Source organism: Acanthopagrus latus, chromosome 5 (assembly GCF_904848185.1).
Source record: "Acanthopagrus latus isolate v.2019 chromosome 5, fAcaLat1.1, whole genome shotgun sequence".
Lineage (NCBI taxonomy): Eukaryota > Metazoa > Chordata > Actinopteri > Spariformes > Sparidae > Acanthopagrus > Acanthopagrus latus.
Window position 1 is genome coordinate 18,612,056 of NC_051043.1, and position 25,205 is coordinate 18,637,260.

The 25,205-nt window shown below is 40.8% G+C and overlaps 2 protein-coding genes and 1 long non-coding RNA gene across 20 annotated transcripts in view; 2 read left to right on the forward strand and 1 right to left on the reverse strand.

Annotated features, from left to right (window-relative positions):
* The first annotated feature begins 6,459 nt into the window (after positions 1-6,459).
* LOC119020024 (kelch-like protein 20) lies at positions 6,460-16,159 on the forward strand. 2 transcript variants are annotated; one of them, XM_037099081.1, is made up of 7 exons: positions 6,460-6,554; positions 6,706-6,889; positions 9,956-10,099; positions 10,591-10,724; positions 11,447-11,658; positions 12,415-12,521; positions 14,331-16,159. In XM_037099081.1, exons 1-7 carry the CDS (start codon positions 6,491-6,493, stop codon positions 14,386-14,388), a joined length of 903 nt encoding a protein of 300 aa, XP_036954976.1. In that variant the 5' UTR covers positions 6,460-6,490; the 3' UTR covers positions 14,389-16,159. The 2 variants fall into 2 exon arrangements, with proteins under 2 accessions (XP_036954976.1, XP_036954977.1); XM_037099082.1 differs by having other exon boundaries at positions 6,499-6,548.
* On the reverse strand, positions 9,375-17,512 carry LOC119020025. 5 transcript variants are annotated; one of them, XR_005075210.1, is made up of 4 exons: positions 17,374-17,512; positions 12,394-12,477; positions 9,896-11,626; positions 9,375-9,685 (listed from the first exon to the last, which is right to left on the reverse strand). It is a non-coding gene; the product is annotated as an uncharacterized LOC119020025 (long non-coding RNA). The 5 variants fall into 5 exon arrangements; XR_005075211.1 differs by lacking the exon at positions 9,375-9,685 and having other exon boundaries at positions 9,868-10,678; positions 11,533-11,626; XR_005075213.1 differs by lacking the exon at positions 9,375-9,685 and having other exon boundaries at positions 9,868-10,678; positions 11,357-11,626.
* The window catches only part of si:dkey-21e5.1 (potassium channel subfamily T member 1), a 72,081-nt gene continuing 63,227 nt past the window's right edge, over positions 16,352-25,205 (forward strand). For 12 of the 13 annotated variants that reach the window (XM_037099066.1, XM_037099060.1, XM_037099061.1 and 9 more), the window contains exons 1-3: positions 16,352-16,540; positions 19,816-19,864; positions 22,331-22,504. In XM_037099066.1, the coding sequence (XP_036954961.1) occupies positions 16,474-16,540; positions 19,816-19,864; positions 22,331-22,504 (290 nt within the window). In that variant the 5' untranslated portion in view covers positions 16,352-16,473. Of the gene's footprint in view, positions 16,541-17,480; positions 18,018-19,815; positions 19,865-22,330; positions 22,505-25,205 lie in introns of those variants that run through there. The other variant, XM_037099067.1, reaches the window with a different exon arrangement.

A 25,205-nucleotide genomic window follows, 5' to 3' on the forward strand; every position in this document is an offset into this window, starting at 1 on the left:
ATCCAAACTTGTTAAAGAATAAATTGAAAGCAGAAAAGCAGGGTACTGTGCAACATATCTGAAATGTTTCCTTAGCAGCAAACATAATCAGAACCACTCATTTTTTGTTATCTTGTACATGATCGCCGTGGAAACAAGAATTAGCAGGACACATGCAGCAACTTTACAGATGACGGTTTTGTTGCGATGGGGCTCGCAGTACCTATAAAAAAAGTTGGCTCTCCGTGTTCACTTTAGTGTAACCCCTTAAATATCCAGCTCACACCTGCTCGTCGGTCAGAAGTATCCCCAACTGAAGCCTGACAGCTGTTAACTTTATAGTATCCGGGGTCTTCTTCCTGAGGTCCATTTCACGACCTCTATATCACTTTCACCTCAACTGGGGTTTTTCACTGCAGCACTTTCACACCAGCAGAAAACAGTCTTTAAGGTCATACTTACCACGCAGTGTTGTGGTCAACCCCAACGCCGGCTTACTCTGTGTTTATTAAACTGGACTGAGGACGGCTTATTCATGCTCATTTTAAAGGGAGGATGGACTGAAAATGCAACACTAAGGAAATAATTTAAAGTGCTGTGTCTCAGGATTCCATGTGGGAGTACACAATGACAACAAGGCTGTTTTTTACTTCACTTCATATAACTGCACCTATCTAGATTGTCTGTTTGTGCATTTTGTCTGCCTCTCCAACCACTTTAACTGTGAGGTTACAGCAGGGAAGCTATTTTTAGTGCTCAGACACGGCTTTTATATTAGTCAGCACTTACCCTACTTTCTGAAATGTACAGTACATGATGTTTGGCTTCATTTCGGCTGCAGCAGCCTTTTATTCGTGATACATGACTAAGATCTAACTAACTAGACGCAAATCTGATATGATTTATTAAGCAGTCCCTTTAATGTGTCCTCTTCACATTAATTTAATATGGTGGCCATTTGAAACACTTTACAGTAACTGCTGTAAACTGAATGTCCAGTTGTCATAAACAGGGTTTTCATTTGGTTTTCGGTAACAGTGATGCTTTTGCCCTTTTGTTGTCCTGCTTGTCATCGAGTCTTTTTAACGTGTGACATTGAATTGTTTGATTTGATTCTGCATTTAAAACTGAATTTACAAGCTTCCAAGCAGATCTCTGCTTTCCTCATCAATTCACTTTCCTATAAAACATTTACCCAGCAACACAATTACCCAACCGGAATTCACGTTCCACTGCCATCATCTCAGACACATTCCCTGAGTATAACTTCCTGTGCTATGAGCGGGCGGGGGGGATGACGTGTTAAGGTTAAGGATCGCTTACATGCCTTATTGTTGTGCCATGTGATTGGCAGGAAATCTTTAGAGACAGCTGCAGGGGTGGGCAGACAGGCTCTCTGGCATGTGAGAAGCCAACGACTGAGGGGAGCTGCATGAGGTCTTCCCTCACGCATGACCAGAATACAGTCACAGCTATGTCTGCTCCAGCTGAAACAACAATGATAACAATGATAGTATGTGATTATAGTAATAATAATATATAATTTGTACGATGAGTACGATTTTTATCATAAGAAACATATTGTGATATTTCCGATAGGTAAGTGTAAAGGCAAACTCTGGAAATTAGTTTCCATCATGATCAAATCAAAGTTTTTGTTGCTGAGTCACAAATAACCCTTTTCACATAGCTTAGTTCAGGGGTGGTCACGCTCATCCCTGAGGCATCTGAGAGTCACCTTGCTTTTGTTCAGATTTACGAGTGTGAGAACAGGACTTTTGAAACGCTCAATAAATCCACTAGACTCAGCTGTTGGCGAAGAAATAGCTCTGATGCACATGGGACATAGCTGCTTTAAAACAACATTGCATCTTCAATTTATTGTCTTTCAGCTCTGAACAGATGGAAAGGACAGTTAAGAGGCAGTTCTTAAATAAAGACTGAGGCTAATTTAGTTCTCTCTGTTCTGAATGCAAAAAGACAGAATTGATAGAGTTGCTGTTATTACCATCTTGTAAGGACGTTTTCGAGCGTTCTTTGAAAGAGCATTTGCAGCCGGAGACTTCACCTCATCGCTGCCAGAGAAGATTGCAGATGAAATTCTGACTCACCACCTGTTCCTCTGTAAGATGTCCATCACTTGCCTTCCACCGGCTCCTGTGCATAATAAACAGTTACATTTACCCTTTGGTGCATTGCTTTTACAAGAACCACACGATTCCTCATTTTAAATGTAATCTGCATCTGACTGCACCCAAATTATGTCTGATTCATTGCAGCACCCATCACTTATTTGGATATCTATTTTTAAGGTTAAACGTTTGACGATACAATTTTTAAAACAAAAGGACATTTGACATTTGACCAGCATAGATCATCATGTTTTCTCTGTGAAGAAGTTTTTCATTCAGTGACCCGTATCATATCCGCTCATTTTACACTTCTGATTTTCCGTGCCGACGCAGGTCAAATGCTGGCACTTTTCATGTCAGACCAGTTTTGTTTATGATCCAGAAGGTAGCCTGTCAGCAGTTTTTTTATTGCCACATACCTAAATAAACCCATGACCTCCTGAAAATTTGGGATTTTACAGCCAAATGGCTCAAGTGGCTCCAAATGGGTGGGTGTGACCAAGCACCCAAAGTGTTTGGGTGCCACTGATGATTTGGGGTGAGCTTGCTCAAAGGACGAAACTTCAATCACCTCAATTTGGGGAAGTCTCAGAAACCTGCATCTGGCTTATCAGAGGGATCTCTTGTCTGTCTTCAAACCTCAAGACCTTGGATGAATATTTTGTTGGATTAATCCTAAAGGCCTTGGCAACAGGAGCATCACAGCTGCTTAGCCTGGTGCGTCTATCAAAGCATCTGTCTGTCTGCCTATCTATTATCTATAAATTAAAAATGGTAACGCTATACAGTATTTTGGTCCTTTTAATGATAATATTAGATAGGTATTATACATTCTGATCGGTTATTAATGTAAGACAGAACTGGTAATAAACAGTTGACTATACTTTTTGTAGCTGCCAGAGCTAAAGTGAGAATAGTGCCTTGTTGGGTTGATATTAGGTGAAAAAGTAAAAAAAAAAAAAAAACAAAATAAAAAAACTTGTGATTTTTTTTTTTTTTTTTTTTTTTTTTTTTTTTTTGGTGTTTTGCACCACTAACATATATCATATATGTGCATTTTTTGTTCCCTTTTTTTTTACAAACTTGACCGCACGCAGTGCTCATCCCAGATGGGGGAGCATAGTTATCTGTTAGTTTGTGCATCATTAACTGCGACAAAATGTGTGTAAGGTTTAACAATTACATAACAGTTAAGTTATTTAAACTCAGTAAATGTGTTGATAATAGAACACCTGTATTAAGGTTCTTTCTTAGAAGTGCTTATAAATGTTCATGTTCATGTAGACATGTTCATGATACTAGTATTCACGTTGCAGAAAAACAGGTCAAAATCCTAAAAAACTTACTTGTGACTTCAAAGTAGCTTCTATCTATCGATCTATCTATCGATCTATCTATCTATCTATCTATCTATCTATCTATCTATCTATCTATCTATCTATCTATCTATCTATCTATCTATCTATCTATCTATCTATCTATCTATCTATCTATCTATCTATCTATCTATCTGATTCATCTGTATATGCTAATGACTCAAACACAATTTGTTAGTCAGCCCCGTGGAAGCCTTGTACTGACAGCAGAACAGCTGTGACTACACAGAATTTGCATTTTGACGTATCTGTCCAGATCTACATGAGATGAATCATTACACCATCTGAGGTATTTCCACTGGATTTGAATATAGGCATTCTCAGGGATAGGGAGTCATGCGAACTTAAGAGAAAAGATGGAATGGCTGCGAGATTTGCAGACAGGAGCTGACGGGTGAGGGTCAGACGGTGAACAAATATATGGACCCCTCTGGTGAAGAAGACTCATGCTGCTGCCACAGCTAGTGATGCCTCCTTACTAAAGTAAGAGGGGGGGAAACCTCTACAGTAACCAGCACAACTTGAGTGTTGGTTACTGGAAGGGGAAAACATGAATCTACTGACCCTCCATGACACATGGTTGCCTGTGTCTGGTCTAAAATTGACGCCATGCCAACAATTCCTTCGGCATGACAGTTGTCAAAAAGAAGCTCAAAGCAGGGTGTGGACGGGGAGTCTTGGGTTTCAGGATGCAGGGACAGTGATGAATCACTCAGGAGGTTGTGCGGGGGTCGGTGTGAAGGGGAGGATGTCTCACTCCTTGGAGTGGTGAAGCACAAGTGTCCTTTAAAGCAGAGAGCCGTGACAGGTAGAAGTTTAAGGACAGAGACCTGAGTGACACGAAGGTCCTGCTTTGAGGCAAAAGCACAGATCTTGACTGCAGACCCTGAGCTGAGAGGATAAAACATGGGAGTGTACAATGAACAAGGGTAAGATTACAAATCCTGATTTAGAGTCTTTGTTCTGGTACCTCTAAGTGGTGGAAATCTGACTTTGAGGTGTGTTTCGCGGCATTTTAATCAATTTACCATCCTTTGAGAAATTGCTGCAATATAATTAACACATGAGGGGAAACAGTGTGAGGTGATATCATGACTGTTCATCACATTTTTTTTTTTAAAGAAATCACTGAAATAAATTGTGTGAACCCTATCTCAACTTTATAGTCATCCTTAACCGAGATGTGAAAACCTCTGTAATCACTGCACTTTAATCACGTCTACCCTGTCGCTGTATGTTTTCCAGGGCGGCGCTGGAGGAGCCAGAGCACGGCCACATGCTGGTCAAACAAGCAATGGGCAAAGGAGGGTCTTCCCACTGTCGAGGCCGCAGACAGCTCAGCAGACTTCCACCCAAGGATGTCCTCAATGACATGATGTTTGTGGGTCAGTTACTGCATTTGTCTACATGTGACAAGTAGAGTTTCTGTTTTTAAAGAGCACTGAACCTTCACTTTGGAGGGCAGTTTATGCCGCTCAAGTTCTGTACTCCAGATGGAAGATGTAGAGATATTATGCAGCAACCGAGTCAAAAATTCCAATTTCATTTAAAGTGGCACTCCACCAATTTTACTCATAATAAATGGATCACAATTTGTGATGGGGACAACTACATTTTGACTTGTGATAGGAAGAGCACAGGTGTGACTAACTAAACTGAAAAAAGTTTTAACAATGGCTCTGTTCACAAATCCCAGTGTGGAGGGTTTTATGTGAAAAAGACCTGTCATTTAAATAAACATGTAGCTTTAAGAGAGTATGCGATGCTCATTAAATGAATGCAGTACAGTACACTCTAGAGACTTCTGTGGTCACATATTACTGTAATTGCTCCAACTGGTCCTGGACAAGCAGTCTGTGCTAAGAGATCTTCTGTTAATATTTAATGGATGGCTGGACAGTGGTGGAATGTAAGTAGTTTACTCAAGAAATGCGTTCTTTCTGATCTGCTTTCACGTCTCCATTACAAACTTAATTACCGGTAATAGATGAGTTGATGCTCTGAGGACAACTGAAAGCTATCTGGTCTTCTTAGCAACCATAATCCACCACATTTATCATACACCTTTAGTTACTTTTACTTTTAGGGGAGAATTTTGAGTGTTGTATTGCTACTTTGAATCAGTGATACTTATTACTTCCAATGCAGCTGTCTTGCTCACATATAACCATACATTTTGAGTCTATTGTCAGTCAAGTTCTAAATCTTTACCTCAATCGCAGCTATTACAGACCACGTCCAACAATCTTAACCAATCATGACAATCCAGAGACTGACTTTAAGTGTAAACTACACCTTCAACTAGAGTAACCAGAACAACTGTGCATCCCCTACATGCAGAGGCTGGCAGCATGAGTCAGCAAGATAAATACTCTTTCTATAAATTCAACCTCTGTAGTACTTAAGGAGACTGTTGTTCATATTGTCTGAGAAAGGAGAGGATGCTAGGGACTGAAAATGAAAAGGGTAAACAGAAGTGGAACCCTCAAGGCTAAAGCAAAGAGCAAACAAACATGAAGACAAGTGACAAATTAAAGGGCAAACTTCAACAAATTAGTGGAAAAACAGTGCAAGTGCAAATGCAAAGGGGGCAGTAATTGTCTGATAATGATGTGAATGAAATGCTATGACCTTCACAATCAAGAGACATCAACCCTGCTGGAAAAGAAGAGCACCAGTGTGTTAAACAGCACTCTCAACCACCATCGAAACACACGAAGCAACACAGTTCGGTGTTCATCCTTCCATTAGAGCCCCAGAGACTTGTTACTTCCCTGCCAAAGAGCACTGAAGCTGCGCTGGAGGCGCATGCTGGCCCAACACCTCGCTGAGACACTTAATGTCGGTTTTTACCCTTTATTTGTCACCCATCTGTGCATTTGCAGTTTTATAAATTAGTCATAAGTTCGAGTTCAGATTATTTTTTCACTTTCCTGGATCGCACCTCCTTCTGCCAAGGATCGCCATGGAAACCAGTCAAAACAGGTCGATACTATTGGATCGATGCCTAAATTCGCCCTGCTTACTGCCTCTACTGCATACAGTATGAGGAAAGCAAAGAGTGAGAGTGAGATTTAGAAAAACTAAAAGGACCTTTTCAGAAAAATGACTGTTGTTGATTGACATCGGTGACAGGCTTAATTGCAGTTATTCCTTTTATGACAGCAATGTTTCGATGGAAACTGTATTCAAATAAGTGCTCTGTTTTGTTTCCATAGTCGGGGGTTGGACCCCGGACGACCCTTCCTGTCTGGTAGAACAGTTCTCTCCTGACTACAATGAGTGGAAAACAGCAGCATGCATGGTTAATCGTCGTGGCAATGTGGCTGTAGGCTCACTGGATGGCCAGATCTACACCGTGGGTGGGGAAGATAATGTCCGCTGCAACAGCAATGTGGAGAGGTGAGACAGAACTGTTTTAAAATGTCTATTTCAACTCAGAATTTGTTTTCAGGGGTCTTAACTTGCCAATCATTTCTATCCATCTGAAATGTCACTCTGGAATGAGTTCAGATTTTCTCCCATTACACTTTCACTTTAAGCTGTAAGGATTTCTAGCTGTAAGAATCTCACATCATCATCCGTACAGATTGTGTTTGTTTTGTCACATGCTCCAGTGAATTTCATGTCCCAGCTAAATGCAAGCATCAAACCACTGACTTCATGAGAGGCTGTAATTGAAACTGTTCCTTTCAGTTTGTGCCGATTTTCTGGTTTATTCAAACTGACATTTCATTACCTCACGCCGGTTATATCAGCTTGAGAACCTGAAAGCAAACATGTTCGTGCTGATGGTGACAGGTTGAAACGCCGGTCGTCTCTTAATAATTTGGAGCTGCTCTGACACTTGGTCTTTCAGAGGAATCCTCCCAGACCCAGGTTGATCTCCATGGAGGATGAACTCATGTAAATGTAATGTAGGTGTCTGACAGCTAGTCCTAGCCTTTATGCTGAGTGCTGACGTTGCATGGGGGGTGGCAGTGAATGTGCTATATGAGATCTTGTAAGGCAGAAGATGAATGAGCAGCCTCTTTCCATAGGCTGTTGAGACTCCTCAAGTCATACTCAGCACTCTGCCATTAAAGTATTGTTTTAATTTCATGTTTTACCTAACCTGGATAAGAAGGAATCCAATCCGGTGATGGGTATTAAGAATAACTACAATAATCATACAAAAAAAACCTTTTCACTGATGGTCTTGTTTGATGATGTAGGTCATGCAGAGGCCTCAGTATTAAAGGACACATACACTATATTGCCAAAAGTATTCTCTCACCTGCCTTGACTCGCATATGAATTTAAGTGACATCCCATTCTTAATCCATAGGGTTTAATATGATGTCGGTCCACCCTTTGCAGCTGGAACAGCTTCAACTCTTCTGCGAAGGCTTTCCACAAGGTTTAGAAGTGTGTTTTGGGGAATTTTTGACAATTCTTCCAGAAGCACATTTGTGAGATCTCACACTGATGTTGGACGGGAAGACCTGGCGCTCAGTCTCTGCTGTAATTCATCCCAAAGGTGTTCTATCAGGTTGAGGTCAGGACTCAGTGCAGGCCAGTCAAGTTCATCCACACCAGACTCTCTTATCCATGTCTTTATGGACCTTGCTTTGTGTACTGGTGCACAGTCATGTTGGAACAGGAAGGGGCCATCCCCAAACTGTTCCCACAATGTTGGGAGCATGGAATTGTCCAACATCTCTTGGTATGCTGAAGCATTCAGAGTTCCTTTCACTGGAACTAAGGGACCAAGCCCATCTCCTGAAAAACAACCCCACACCATAATCCCCCCTCAAGCAAACTTTACACTTGGCACAATGCAGTCAGACAAGTATTGTTCTCCTAGCAACTGCCAACCCCAGACTCGTCCATCAGATTGCCAGATGGAGAAGCGCATTTCGTCACTCCAGAAAACACGTCTCCACTGGCGTCCCGTGGCGGTGCACCACTGCATCCAGCGCTTTGCATTGCACTTGCTGATATATGGATTGGATGTAGCTGCTTGGCCATGAAAACCCACTCCATGAAGCTCTCTATGAACTGTTCTTAAGCTAATCAGAAGGCCAGATGAAGTTTAGAGGTCTGTAGTGATTGAATCTGCAGAAAGTTGGCAACCTCTGCACACTATGCAATTTCATTTTGAGTTAATACTAGAATAGGTCGGCATGCTTATAGCTAAAAAACCACCAGTTTCCTCATACTGTCCAGTGCTACAGCACCGAATTCCCCCTCTACCCAGTCTGCTCTCTGATTGGTCAGCTCACACACACCTAACCCAGAAACTCTAACAACAAGACAGTTTTTTTTTCTGCATTGTTATACCTATTCTAATTTTCCTCACATATTATAATAAAAGTATTATAACTAAAACTTATATAACTTAAAACTGAAACTAATAAAACTAGATTAAAAGTAAACATTTCTTAAACATTAAAAACTAAACTGAAGTGAGCAAACCCACTTGGGAGACTAATTACATTGAAAACCAAAATTCAAAACAATTAAGAATTAAAACTAATGACATAAACAGAATACCCACAAGTCACTGCTTGCTATTTGACTGGAATAAAAAGCTTGTATGCTACGTACTCATGTTCCTACATAGTGTGGGAAATGAAGCTCTGACTGTATTTGTTGTTGTTGTTCACATCACTGAACAGTAGAGGTCAGCATTAAGGCAGAAATTAGTTGCAAGCTTTTCTGACATCAAACCCAAACTGTAACCTGAAGCCATCTTTTAATTGAGCAATGGACCACCCAAAATCCCCCCTTCACAGGATTTCCCAAATCTTAACATGTTGCCAGCATATCTTTTCCTCACAGGCAGAGAAAGTCAAAATATAAACTGTCAAACACACACACGCACATTTTCTCCCACTTCCTCTCCTCCCACTCTATCAGATGGCTCAAAGGAGCTGGCTCTGTTCCCTGTTCCCACAGACAGCCACTCCTTTACAGAGTGCCATCAAGCTGACCCCGTACAGATCATCCCAGGGCTGCCTGGCAGACCGATGGGGAAAGACCCACTCCAAACTGATCAGCTTTTAATGGCCTCTCATTTAGGTTACCTCATCTCTAAGGGGTGGTTACATTGCTGTTGTGACATTTGAAGATAATGTCTGACGTCATACTTGAGCGAAGACTTGCCAGTTAGGTGAAAGTGCTGTTTTGGGGGATGTGGGCTTTCATGTAATGGCCCTGAACGGAGAGAAAGACATTTTAACAGCCTTCCAGCAGAGATGAGGCACTTTGGCAGATGTTTACATGGATGCCCACACAACTCAATTACTTTCGCTCAGTGTGAATGTTTGTCACAATCACAATCGCACACAATTGCAAAATATTAAACACTCAGAAAATATACGTTTATATGAAAGCTGTGTTGGTTCTTTTCAAGTTTTTTATTACCAGTATCTAATTGTTGTTGCGCACTTTGACATGCCTGCTCCTTGACCACCATCACGGCAGGTACAACCCAGACACAGACAGCTGGAGTGCAGATGTAGCACCCTTGAGCAGCCCACGCAGCGGAGTATGTCTGGTGGCAATGGATGGATACCTGTATGCTGTTGGAGGACATGATGGCATTACTGCCATGAACACTGTGGAGAGGTACTGCTGCATGAGTCACACAAGAGATCAATATCTTACAGAATTAATTTTGAATCTTCTTAAAACATACTGTAAGACATTAAATGGCACTGTGCTTTATTATTTTTCCTAAAAAGTTCTGCTGCCAAAAGATTTCACTTTAGATTTAGTAAAGAAAATAAACACTTTCAAAGCACATTTTCATTCCTAACACCATCTGGTACATCAGAAAAGCTTAAGCTAAGTCTCCTGTGAAGAAACAAACACACAGTCACGTTTGAAAAATGAGCATTAAATGAAATTGAAAGGAGTGGGCTGTGTCTTACATATATCCGGAGTGAAAGTAATAATGATCTTACTTACCTGACATCTCACATTACTTTGAAAGCAATCTGAAGTGGCTGACTCAGAGGAAGGAACAAAGAAGTGATACACTGAATTATGCAAAAACATTAGTGATTGGCAGACCATTTGTTAAATTGCTGCCGCTAACCTTTGTTTCATTGTTCTAGGTACGATCCGAAAATGAACATGTGGAGCAAGCAGGCAGCGATGCTGACCAGACGCACCAGAGCAGCGGCTGCTGTGCTGGAGGGTCACCTGTATGTGATTGGAGGGAATGATGGGGATATGGCACTAAGCTCAGGTGAGGCTGTCATTGACATCAAACCTCAGGCAGTACGAAATTTTGTCATGCACTTTGTTTTGATCAAGCTAATACTGATACAGTCATACTGATCATTTATTAACATACAAATAGTTAACTGTTATTCAATGCTTGGGGACATTTTGCGAATTGACATTTTCCCACCACTATTTGAAAAAACCCTCAGCTTTCTTTGACAGCTTCCTGACGTGTGGCAGGATTTCAGTCACACATAACTATTTTCTGCCCACTCAGACACACACACACACACACACACACACACACACACACACACACACACACACACACACACACAGCCCCCTGACCTTGCCGAAGATAAACAACGGTTATGTTGTCCTGCCACTATTTCAGTCCATGAGAAGCGCATTTCAGTAAAATTCCCACAACCATTTTCAGTTCCCATCAGGTTCACAGTCAGAGCTTACGTTGATGGCTGGAAATTACATTATTTCTTAAGAATTTCCATTGAACAGATAATAAAATAGAAAAAAGCCTCTTTGCTGATGTGCTTTCCAGCAGACATTTCTATTCTTTTTAGCTTTTTATGTACATCTAAAACTGCAATATATCAATATAACCTGGATATTTTTGAAAATAAATATAAAAAATACTTGTCTGTATGGCAGTGCTGCTCATTCAATGTGAGTAGCTGTGTATCATATAGTGTATATGACTTCTGCTATCCTCTAAATGTCCCCCAGTGGAGCGTTACAACCCTGTAGACGGTACTTGGTCGATATGCGCCCACATGCTGAGTCCAAGGGAGAATGCTGGCTGCACTGTGTACCTGGGACACATCTATGTGGCTGGGGGCAAAGACGAGCTCAGCCTGGAGCTCTGTGCTGTCGAGCGATTTAACCCAGACACCATGAGGTGGACTCCTGTCAAACGGTTGAGGAGCAAGAGGGACAATGTGAGTAACATATTATAATGACACATAAGGTCTCCCTGCTGATTTAAGGCCCAGTTGATTTTTTTTACAGCCAACCTATTAGAACTGAAAAGATAGCGAGAAGAAACAGGATTGACTACAACTGAGTGAAGGACATAATGTTCCTTAACAGATTGCCTAATGTTATCTTTTGTTTTTCAAAAACTTTTTCAAAACTTTCTTTACACATGAATATAATAACAAAGGAAACAGTGGTGACTTGCTCACTTCTGGCATGCCATGGATGTATCGGCAGGTTTAATGGTAACCATATTAGTTTATCTGTGCAGATGAGGACTGTCATTATTTTCACAGGCATTTAGTCATAAACCATACATTTATTCCAATTTAAACCTGTTGCTGGATCTTGATGAGACATTAAGGAATCACTAAAGGAGACATGAATGTATGTACCAATTATCATGCCAATCCATCCAGTAGTTATAAAGACATGACACTCATGGTGGTGCCATGAAAAGTCAGGGGTTGCTCAAAACCCATATAGTAATTGGAAGGTTTGACCTGTTGGTGGCACTAGAGGAAAAGTCTTTCATTTTGGATCATAACGGTGGACCAGCCAACCAACACTGCCGTGCATAGAGCTAACAGGAAAGAAAGGGGCTTTTGGTGATGGATTTAACAGGGATTGACAAAAAGCATGTCAAATCGATTTCATTTAGACTAATTTACAAATGTAATTTAATATCATTCTCTTACACCCACTCTATCGTGCCTCAGATGTCCCTTGTTGTCTTCAGTGGAGCCTTGCTGGCTGTGGGAGGCTCCAATGGTCTCACCACTCTGAAAACAATAGAAGTGTACTGTCATGAAACCAACTCATGGAGGTAAGATGAAAACCAATGCTTCCACTGGCCTTCCCAAAGATTACTCATCATTCAAATAATGCCTTGGCTTGGACATGTTTTTATAAGACTGCAATTAAAAGTGACACACTAAAATCCAAAATACATATTGTTCCGCGGAACTGTAGCACCGTTTAAACATCTCTTTTTTTGGAAGAGATTGCAGCTTCTCTCAAACATGATGGAACTCAGCAAACTTGGCTTGTGGTGCTCAAGGCACCCAAAACGTATATCTGAAAAATTTAACAGCAAGGTGTCTTTACAGAAATCACGACCCGGTTACTCAAGATCCACTATTCTGAAATTTTGGTAAGCAAGCCCCCTCTAGTGGTACGTGGTAATGGTCTCTTTCTAGAAATCATTAATAAATAACAACCCACAGACCTTGCTGTGGGCAGTTTAATGTAGGGACTATTTTCTTTCTAAATCTTTGCAGAGAAGAAAGCATGCATCTGTTCATGAAAAAAAGCTAGGTCATCAAGCTATTTAACATAACAGGTCAGCCAAAAGGATGCCATTGATTTTTTTATGGTTGCTCTCTGAGCACGAGCCTGTTCTTGAGTTAATGCACACTTCCTTCTGATCTGTGATAATTTCGTAGAAAGAAAATAGATCCTACATGAAACTGCTCGCGAGCAGGGGCTCTCAGACTTTCTACACCTCAGATATTATCAGGTTTTCCAAGTATTATCACCATGTTAAAAATGTGCCATAATACAGTAGCATAGTCTTTCTCCATGCAGCTTAACTTACTGTTTTGTGCTATTTGCTGTGACGTATATGCTGTGAACGCTTCAGTGGCGCTGCTAGAGTAGCGCCAAGCATTTGCGCTTGGTTCACTGTTGTCAACATGACTAAGTAGCATGCAGAAACAAAGACTTTACAAGTAAGACAAAAGTTATCTTAAATTTTACTTCAGCTTATTAATTTTCTTGATTTAAGATAGTATTACTCGTATTTTTCTAAATTAATTAATTTTCAAAAAAAAAAAAAAAAAAAAACATTCCTGGAATTCCTCTGTGTACCCCTAGAGGGAGCTCGCATACTGCCAGTGGTAATCGCGCCACAGTTAGAGAAAAGTGGATCCTGAGTAATCGGGTCTCATGCGGTTGAGTGCCATTTTATTCAAGAGGAGGTGCAGTTGTTGCGGCCAACAACTGCAAAACTTCGTATCTCACACCATAACAATCTAATCTAATTGATGGATAAATAGCGCTACAGTGCAGAGGAAGAATAAGCATTTTTTATATTTTTGGGGTGAACTGTCCCTTTAATTACAGTCGAGTGGAACAATATTGTATCTTATTGTCAATATTTTGAGGATCTTGGGGTCTACGTTGCTAGAGAGACGGGTTAGGAATAGATGGGTTTAAAAGAGTTTAAATTTTTTACAATCATACTTTGTTTGAAATTACACTGCACGCAAACACTGTAAAAGGGAAAAAGAAATCTACTCTGAATTTGGTCAAAGTCATGCAAGACATAAAAAGGGATATGATGAATAAAAGATAAAAGAGAAGGGGCTCATCATCCAAACCAATTACACCCACTCATCATAATTTAAATGCAACATTACATTAATGAATGTTACGTTATGATACAGTTGTCAAATGAATTTCAACCTCAAGACAAAAATACTGCACATCAAGAAAGTCCAGCCAGACAAATACATAGAGTCACTTTGTGATTCATGCACCATGTAAGGCTCCTATATATTATATATGCCTTCAGGCTGCTCACTGAATCTGAGTGCTCCACTGTCTGAGTCTTTCCCTCTCCATCTGTTTTTAGACACTTTGGAAGCATGAAGAGCAAGCATCCAGGAGGGAAAGTGGCTGTGCTGTGCTGAGGCTCAACAATGTTCGCATTATATGAACAGGACAGAGGTGTTGGAGAGATATAGTCTAATGGATGTGCGCCAGCGTCCAGGACGCATTGTGATATGTTCAAGTAAGGCAGAGTAATGACTGAATAATTGAAGAGTTCACTCCAAAATGAGACAGCGCTGTATTAGTCAACGCTGGTAACTGCTGCTGCAAAAATGACTGCGAGCATTAAATTAAAGCACATTATAGGCTACTGGGTTACCATTAAAGTTGCGGGTCCTTTTATGTCTCCGGCTTAAAAAACAGATCTCTTTTATAGAGATGAGTCAGTGGCAAATACATTTCAGCTTGGATTTTTTTTCCCCCTCCGAACGGGTGTGTGAGTCTGATACTGACAGATTTATTTGATTTGGGAGAAAATCAAATAAAGATATGTAAGTCAGTCGTAATGTCATTAACAAAAACACATAACATAAACAACCCAGAGCCAACCTAGAGAACAGATATTGGCTTATCACAGATAAACTGGTATTGGTATCAGTGTGTGATGTAGGGGTTGACCGATATGGCTATTTCAGGGCTTATATTGATACCGATTATTAGAAATCAGGGAGAATGAAAATCGATATTAGGGACAGTTTATTCAATTACTGCTCTTAAGTACAATTTCTTGGACTTTACTTGAGTACTTTGATTTTCTGCTACTTTATTCTTCCTCTCTACATTTATTTGAAATATTTAGTTACTAGTTACTCTGCAGAATTACATTATAATGTGTTTATAGGCTATCAATTGTGGAATGTTACCAATCAGATATTGCTGTGGGCGGGACATTGCGTGAGAGGATGCTGCATCAGAGCCAGAGTAGCACATTCTTAAACCACTTTCTTTAATCAGCAACAGAAAAATCACATATACCAATGATTGGATAAATGCTAATATGACAGTCAGCCAACACCTCATATGTTGTTCATTGTTACAGAGAGGGAGATTGCAGAATAATATACATGGAGTAACGTATCAATTCAAGGTTATTGATCAAAGGTTATGTCATTTTTGGACAGTAACATTAATTGTTACCCTGAAAAAAAATTCTATACATATCTCATCTTTGTGTTTAATGACTGCATTTGAGGGACCATTGCAAGAACTGTGTTTCTGCATATAGTCTTTGTATTTAGCAATATCGATATCAATATATTGGTCCCCAAATTGCCAGTATCGGTTGGGCTCTATAACAATCTTGATACCTTTGATTTTTTTGTTTTGTTTGATTTTTAGTTTCCATAGACAAAAAAAAGGTCTAAAAGGTTACAAATGGATTGGACAGGTATGTGCCAAACAAGATGGAGGTGAAATAAAGCAGGTGTTTGGTTGAAGAAGGATTTGCAGGTGACAAAATACTTTCGTATCTTAAGATGGAAGTTGTAACCTAAAACTTGATGTATGGCACAAAGGATGCTTTGAAGGTGAGAACCTTAGGTGGTTGTTGGATGTGGAGAAAGTGTACTGAATGTTTTCACAGTAACAATGATATGGTCTGGAGAATTGATAATGATAATGATAAAGATAGTTATGTGTTTGATTTCTCATGAGTTTTTCTGAATTGCTTCAATCCACTGGAAACATCTTCAAATACATTTTTTTCTTTGAAATGTTATCAGTCATTTTATGTGTACATTGGCTTATGTGAATATCTGCTATGCCTTGTAAATAACCCCTCAGCACAGACTGTAAACACAATCTCTCCGTCATGTTTCGTTATTCAGCTTGTGTAAATACCCAGCAATCAATGCAAACATAGGATGGACTGTGCAATAACAAAAATCAGCTGGATCAAGTTATGGAAAAAAGAAATATGTGGGAATCAAGATCCTGAGTGAGATAAGCGCGAGAATGAGTTCTGACTGCTGGCATGGGAAAGCATAAGTGGCTGTGTGGGCTTTAAAATGATGACGCTCAGAGCTCTTTCCCTTGGAGAATAATGGGCTGAAATGTGTAGAGGCTGAGCACAAGGAACGCACACAGAGCAACACGTCTTTTTTTTCTCCCCGAGACACACGAGCCAGCCAGCGGTGTCTCCCTGCCGTCGCTCTTTGCGCACCAGAATGAATATTTTTTTCAATTTGAGGGGATCTGTGGTGAGGCAAATAGCAGAGGAGAGATCTGTTCCAGGTATGTTTAACACAAATGTATAACCTACTGTTGTGGATTTGTCTACAAGTTGCCCGGACTTTGCATGTACTGTGTGTGCTCCATTATTGATGTTTGATAGTGGTAAATGATCAGATAATTAATAAAGACTGGTGTGGTCTAATTCCATTGCAATGTCTTATAGTTTTTTTCCCCCCTATTTTGTCATGTCTATAACAGCAATCTGAGCCCATGGATTGACAGACGTACTCATGCTTTTACTGACATTTCATTTGATTCATTTCACAATACAATAGCAAAGTTGCACTTTCCACCTTTTACCACCAGATGCCTCTGACTGATGAAGACATACTCTGGCATTTCACACTATTACACAGCTTATACGACAGGAGATACAGTCCTATTTGTCTCGCCATAATAAGCCACAGTCCTGCACCTTTATAACACAGACAAGCTGGACACATTATCGGCACAATGTGTGGTTAAAATCGTGACGACGCACCATCTAATAACCTGATAGTGGGTTAGTTCATTTAAACGCTCACTAACAGCGTTTTTTTTTTTCATCAGGAGTTTCCTGTCAGCATCAGTTTCTTCTTCTTCTCAAAGTTGTCCGGCAGATGGCGAAGCACCCGTAGGTGACTCCAGGTTTGGAAAATGAGCGCCCTCCTCCTTGGAGGTGGTGTTGGTGGGGTGGGAGGGGGGAACATGATGCTGATGCTGATGCTGACGGGAAAGCATGGGGGACCGACAGGGAGTATGCTACAGCGGTGGGCTACATGATGTCCTTACGTTAGTTTGCCGGTGTTACACAGCACATGACAGCAACGGAGAAAGACAGAGGCGGTACTTACATTGAACGTTGCGACGTCAACTGCAGCTGAAAGCGGTAACACGAGAGTGCCGTTTAAATAAATAAATAAAATTTAAAAAAAGAAGCAGACAGGAGGAATGTCAGCGTTCTAAAAATAACAGTTGATCCTCCTTCCGCCGAGCGATGTAGTTCGTCAACACGAGCTGACAAAGTTGTTGAAAAGGGCGACAAGTAAGCGTGCCGGCGTGGGACTCGCGCAATGATATGTAAATTAACCGTCAGGTGTGCGACAAATTAAAAAAAAAAAAGGCGCTCGTGCTCCGTGGGTAAGCCAATCATCGCCGAAGACCGGGACTTGTTTTCTTATTACAAACCTAAACAACAACGCGAGCCTGCAAACGGCTAGCTCCCGTCGCGGAGATGTTGGGACGCCTAAGCTAACTCCTCTTGACCCCCTGACCGCTTTAAAAGCGCCGTTTTCCTCCGTCATGAAAGGACCTTCGCAGAGGCGCGTTGATAGGGAACATCCTCTCTGTCAGAGTATGAGTTGTGTGCGGAGGTTATCTCTACCGAGCTTATGTTTACGATGATGGGACGTCGGTCAGAAACGTCAACACAGCTGGCTAACGAAGTTAGTTCCCTCAGGACGCCTGAATTTACTCCCAGAGACTGTGGTGCTCATTTGTAAGTTTACTCACTCTTGTGTGTTTGTTTAATGTTCTATCTTCAGGCTGTAACATTGGGTATTTTGTGTTTAATCTGAGGTGAACTACTACTGACTAATGCTGTGAAAGTTAAATGATACCAATAAGCTAATTTTATGATTTTACAGCTCTAAGCTATAGCTGTAACTATATTATTCTCATTTACACTAGTGCTATGAGTTCAGTGCCCTTTCTATTCCTCAGCTGTCTTACTCTATTCTGTCATCCTGACATCTATAGTTGACTTCATTGCAGATTTAAAGCTCTCATGACAATTTCATTCCCTGTTTTATGCACCAAAGCAGTTAAGCTTCGCGGTATCACTCACACACTTTTCCTTGAATATGCAGGCTGTGTTTCAAATGGTGAACCACTGTCACATTTATTGTTTTGTAGCCTATCCATGAGGGAAACTTGCAATGTTGGTATTCCAATTAAAGCGTAATGCTCCCAATGATAACTGGTATTTGTAATTTCATCGACAGTAAGCGTGGGATCTACCTTCAGCCTTCTGTGATACATGTTTTTGAAGAAGACTGCAGATTTTAATGATCCTCCTCTTTCCCTAGGCCCCTATCTTATTTTAACTCTACCCCCTCCCCCTTCTGAATCTGTGGTTTTCTCTCCATTAAGTGGAGACTGTCTAACCAGGAGCAATTCCATTTCCTATTATTGTGGTTACTTTGCCTCATCCATTAGTTCAGCACACAAAGAGTGCATATTCTGGGTTTGAAGGCAATTTACTTCCATGGTTGACTTACAGCCATCATCTTTTTTTTTTTGCTCATTCAGTATTCCTTAACTTATCCTACAGCCTAAAGTCATTGTCTTCAATGTGTTCTTTACGCTCCTGACCAAAATCTTTTTGTGCCATCTTACTCACCTCGCACTCGTCTACTTACCAGCACACTCTATTCATCATCCCTACTCTCTTCACATTCATCTTCATGGTCTGTACTTTCACCGTTAATCAGGGAGAGCATGTCCCTGGGTGCTATGAGCCAACTTGAGGCTGCCTGAACTGTACTATGATGACCACACACAAAAACATTACTCGGCAGTACCCACTTACTGCCCCCCCTTAGAGGCTTCAGATGGAAATCAAACAATCTCAACGGGATACACAGATCAATCATGCGGGTGAACACGTAAGGCATTTATGAAATAAGCTCGACATTGATTCATACACATGAATGCACCTCACATTCAGCCACAAAGAACACAGATTCATACATTGCACATCTGTTGTAGGTGTGGAACAAATGTCTGTGTCCTATTTCTGAAATAATTCCCCTCTCCTTGTGTTGCTTCATAGACAGAAAAAAGGTTTAACACAACCTTGATAAGGGGATCCCTCCTCAGCGTGGCTGCACACATTTAATCCTGTACACTAGGGTGCCCTGAATAATTCAGATAGTAGCTGATGACCCATCTGAAATGCTACACTTTATCAAAATATACCCTATAAATAATAAAACACTATCTGTTGGGAATGTGTGAGAAAGTTAGCACATTAGTATTGAACAGCACAGCTGCATTAAAGTGTGTCGGTGTAATCCCTCTCTGTATAAGGAGCAGCACATTTCCGAGGTCTCGCTGAACTCTAAGCGGAGTTAAGCTGCGACACAGGCAGCGAGTGTAATCACATTACATCCTCTCTAAGTCTTAATGAGGTGAATTCTTAATAAGTGTGTTTTAACTCCCTCCTTGTCTTTGCTCTCCCTCTCTGTCCCTGCCCTCTCACTCCTTTGCTCATTTGTCACTCAACCCCCCACCAGAGGCAGTCATGAGTCCTCCACGCCGATCATCGAGTTCCCATGGTGACAGGTAATCTCCCAAAGCACTTCATTCCCCTACATGTGACACTGAGTGACATGGAGGGAGCACGTATGCAAACACAAACACGCCGATATGTAGCCAGTGCTACGTGCACAAGAGGCACACAAATACATGCATGTATACTCTTGTGTACAAGTGGGTGGGTTTTTATTTTTGTCTCTGCATTGACCTTCTCCTTAAGTGAAATGTCATTTTTTTTCTTTTTGAATAATGAATGCATTTTGTATATGTTTATTTTATTTAGTTTAATAATACATGATGCATGTGAGAAAGGACAGTTGCATCAAATTATCTGGCTCAATCTTTCATGCATGACTTGCTTTGACTTAGAGAATCAGGACCACATCAAGCATTCCTTCAACATATCAAAACATTTATGTTAAAGCTGTTTGCTCAGTTGTGTTCAACACTCTAGGCAGACAAGCTTAGGAGTTTGGCATTTCTTATCTTAAGTCAAGTGTTTGCAGTGCATTAACGATCCAAAATGGAAGCATTATAGGTTGTTCTCACTACGTCATCCTCAATAAATTCATGCCAAGCCTACATGGAATTAGTCTTCATGGAACAGATACAAAAATAGCCTTTTTTTTCCTCGCTGTGGTTTTCCTTTGCACATTTGTTTTTTGTCCCTGCTGGGTAAATTGGCCTCTGGGGACTTCAATTCAAAGTAGACATTCTCTGCTGAACATTGATTATTTTGATGACAGCCTGCCTGTTACACTTAAAAGACAACCCTGAAATTGTCTACAGATTTCCCATCTCATTGATCCCCCCCTATAATTGTGCTCCTTCTGTCATGGCCATCACCATATATACCAGCAATCTCAGGTGTATTATTGTAGCTGTCATCTTAAATTGTAATGAAATGCCTTTCTTGGTGCCACAGTGCAAAGGCTAATGGTAACACTTATAATAGGGTACATGCGTTCACCATTAAGTAGTTGCTCGTATGTATGCATATTAATAGGTTATTGGTGCTCTATTTGTCAGGATAAAGCCCCAGTCAATGTCTTATTCTGTATGACCATATTCTTGAACTACCAAGCCATTCACCAGGAGTTTTCCCCTGATTTACATCCAACATATTGCTTACTGGTAATAAATAAAGATGCTGTTGTACATGAATGTAGGTTTTTTCACACCAAGAATGATAACTAACAGCAGCGATGAATACAATGTCTCAAAAATAATTCTTTCTCAAGAGGATGGTGGAGTGAGGTACCTTGGTGGCTCAGTTTGCAGAGCATGTGCCCCGATGAACGAAGGCTGTGTCCAACCTCTCATCCCATTTAATCTGTCTAAGCTGTTCCATCTCATAAAGCCATACAAAGGCCACAAAAACAAGAATGTACTGTATATAAAAATGTGGATGGTGGAGTTTATCACAACGACAGTGGCAGGGGCCAGCTTTATCCTTAGCCATATGAACAAGCGAAACACTCACAGCCAATATTGCTGGTACTTATAATAATGTTTTTTTAACTGTAGCTGACCTCTTTTTTTGTAAGCCAATTGATGACATTCAGGAAGTACTTTTTATATGGTTTTCTACAACAACTTAGCCTAAAACATAGTTAACATATAACATAATAGACTGTAAATTACACATAAATCCCTCTGGGGTTTTTGTTTGTTTGTTAATTTCTCCGTTCAATGTAGCCTGCTGCAGGTCATCTTATCCAGTTTTTCTAAACTGTGAAACAGCTGGAGCACACAGTGCATGCTTGGTGCCACTGTTCACAGAACTTCAGTGTGGACATTCACACTGGTATCATTAGTTATCATTATAGTGGTTGTTCCTTGTGTGGATGGCCCTTTACCATCTTGATATGCTTTGCTCATTCTGGTGGCATAACCACCTCATTAGCACATACTGAGCAAAGCATTTGAAGATCGTAATTTCTGCTCAACACCTACTGTCAATTAGTAGTAATCAGACTACAGCAGTTTACAAAATAAAAGCTACAGCTTTGCACTACATAAACATTACAAAAGCAAAACATATATCCATCTTCAGTACAGACTCTTGATTATATCTCAGAGACATTATATCTTATGTCTCTGTATCAATGCAGAATGTTCCACATCTGCATCATGATGCATCTTACAAAGGAGACATTTCCACACCTCTAGTAATTAGGGATTATTGCTGGGCTGCTGGTGTGTACACACTGTGTGTGTGTGTGTGTGTGTGTGTGTGTGTGTGTGTGTGTGTGTGCGTGCTTGCGCGTGCATGCAATTAGCAGTAATTAGAAGGTTTTGAGAGAAAACTCTTTAGTTAATGGCCCAGTGACTGTGTAATATGGTCATTTGGAATCAGACATTAGTAAGTCCTCATGATGACTAATAATGAGCCAATGTGCTACTTGTGTGCATGCTAACAAGCAGCTAATCAGTGGTGCATATGTTTATCATACCAAGCTGTAACATTGAGCTCCCCTTTTCTCCCTTCAGGACCTCCACTGAGACCTTGCAGAAGAACAACAGCAGCAACTCTGGTGTTATTCTGGACATCTCGGCTCTCAAGATGGCACCTCTTGAGGTGGATACAGAGGTGCCTCCTCTTCCACCTCGCTATCGCTTCAGGGATTTGCTGCTGGGGGACCAGACATTTCAGAATGATGACAGGTAGCATGAAAAACACAGTTTATGTTCCACAGTATATGAGGAGGTGCCGAGGGGTATACCTCGAGGGGTCTTTGTGTGTATGTGAGTGTGCATCTATACATCACACAGTACTAATTATCCACACATTGCGGTAGTTACTTTGTCCAGAGTGTTGTAGATTACGGTGGTTTTCCCTTGAGCTGCCTCATCTACTCCCACTTGGGTTTCTGTTTTCCTACATTTCCCAGAATTACTTCTCACAACAACTCCCGAGCGATGTGGTGGAAGTTCAGCTGTTGGTTTTATGTGTAGGTGGATTCAGCCATGGAAATAGAAACCATGATGTGAGAGGTTTTCTAGTGGAAAAAGTAAGAGTCTTGCCACTTGCTCAGACTTTGGACTACTCTTTAGTGATGGATTTGACCTTGTTTAACAGGGTTAGGATTCATGAGGATTGACACTAAAGCTGATGCTGTGTTTGGCCAGTTATCCACAGAATTAAGAAACACACTCTGAAAATAGGCATTGAGTGACAGTGTTCACTAGATTTGTATTTTAATCCAAGTATGGTTTGTTGGAAAATAAATTTTGCTCTGAACTTAGCATGAAATAGCCCGTCCCTTGGCCCTTGACAGGTGCTACAGTGACTCGAGCACTGGAGTTCAATTACTGCTGCGGTTGAAGAGACAGACCAACACATGCAGTTTGCTACCCAAAAGGGGAGGAATTAGCCGAGTATGTGCCTCAGCTGAGTACTGTGGAGCTCTCCATGGTGCTGAAATGAAGCCATCTCACGAAAGGATCAGCAGACACATCAGTATTGGCTTGCAAAGAGCAAATGGAGAGCACTGCTTTGTACTGTAATTTCCTGTGGCCTTAAATCAAGTATTAACATGTGAACCATTCCATGAACTTTAGCACATTGTCAAATCCACTTTAGTTTGTTTGTTAGTTAAAATGATCCTCTTGAGACCACTAACCATTGTAGTCCATCAATATCAGCAGCCGCCTGAGGGTGTTTGACATACGAAACATGGCTGATTTATGATCAGCCAAGACTGTATCCTGAGGGGCCGATGTTAGTGAGCTTCTTTATCAATAAACTAAAGGAAGATGAAGGAGAAGACAGTGGTTGTACCATAACTGTCAGTTCACCCCCCCAAAATCGAAGCTACCCCTAGTTTTTCAACCTGTGAACCTTGATTCACTTAACAGAGAAAGCCATGATCTAACAGTATTGTTAGACTCTTTTCTTTCAAACCTCGTGAGGTGTTTCAATCAGAATCAGATGTGTGTTACTTAGCAAACATCATACTGACTTGTTTGTGTTAATTTGCATAGCTGCTCCTGTCTGTAACAATACTGTTGATTTATAATTATATCAGTGGTTGAATCTGACAGACTGCACATTGTATGTGCGTTATCTCTGGACTCCAGGCTGTCGGTTGTCTGGAGCGGCAGCCGTGTTTCAGCAATGAGTTGATGACCTTTTGTGGATCGCTTTTGTGTTTCAAAATGAGCTCATTGATCTGTATCTTGTATGAATGGGCAGCGAATGTCATCCCTTAAAATATCATTTCGAACCAAGAATTTTTTGTGAAAGTAAATATTACATTCAGCTTTGCCACCATCCTCTGCTTCGCTGTCTTTATCTTCCTGGTGACTCAAACTCTGTCTCTTGGGCTCCCTGCAGTAAATTGCTGTCAGTGTGTTTTATATCAGTGTCAACACATAACATTTAGACCAGAGGTTCAGTATTTGACCATTTCCTCCTTGCACATTGGTCCCTAGTGAATTCTCAGTATTCGACTGCAGATGCTTATAGCATGGTTCTTTTCAGCTGAATGCCACTTTTGTCAGGATTATTGATCAGAAGCATAGCAAATAATTTGAGCTAAAGACAAATAAAGCAACACTGACTAAATAACGCTACGTAATTTCTATGTGAAATACAGTCAGCACAAAGTAACATGAGCTTTGTCTTTGAACAGACTGTTCACATGTACTCTGCCTCCAGCAGACCTTGAAATCAGACCCATCGCCGTATTGTGTGTGTGGGTGTGTGTGTGTGTGTGTGTGTGCATACATGTCTGCATGTGTGCTAGGCTCTTCACTGGCCTCACGATTCTATAATGCTTTGAATGCAAAACGATTCTCGATGCATATCAGTGTATGGCAACGTCAATCCTCTATATCACTGCACACAGCATTCAGCGAGTCCTCCAATAATCAGACAGCAGTCTGCAAAATAAAAGCTGCATCTTTTTGATATAAATTTTACAAAATGAAACAAAATCTGTCTGCAGTGCTTTGCACATTTGTTGTAATCTACGATAATATTGTTTTCACATGGAAGCTTTAAGATAAGGCATCTATTGACTCTGCTGCACACACCTCTCTCAGAGTTGGATGGCAAAGTTGACAATGCTTCCTTAGATCTTGGCTGATTAGCTGGGCTTGCTATTATTATTTATGGCTATGGCTATTTATGGAAAATGGGTAACATGATTTGTAATCACTGTGTGAGGAGTCATGCTCAGCGTAGGTCTTGTCCAGTTGGTGCTTACCAGGAAGTTAATAAAATCCAACATTTACCCCGAGATTACCGTTGAAGAAAACACTTGGTGAGTATTTACTATTACTCACAGATAATCTGTGACGTACCTCCTACATAAGTAGTGTTGGCCTAATGTCAGCCCACAATTCAAAACATGGGAGCAAT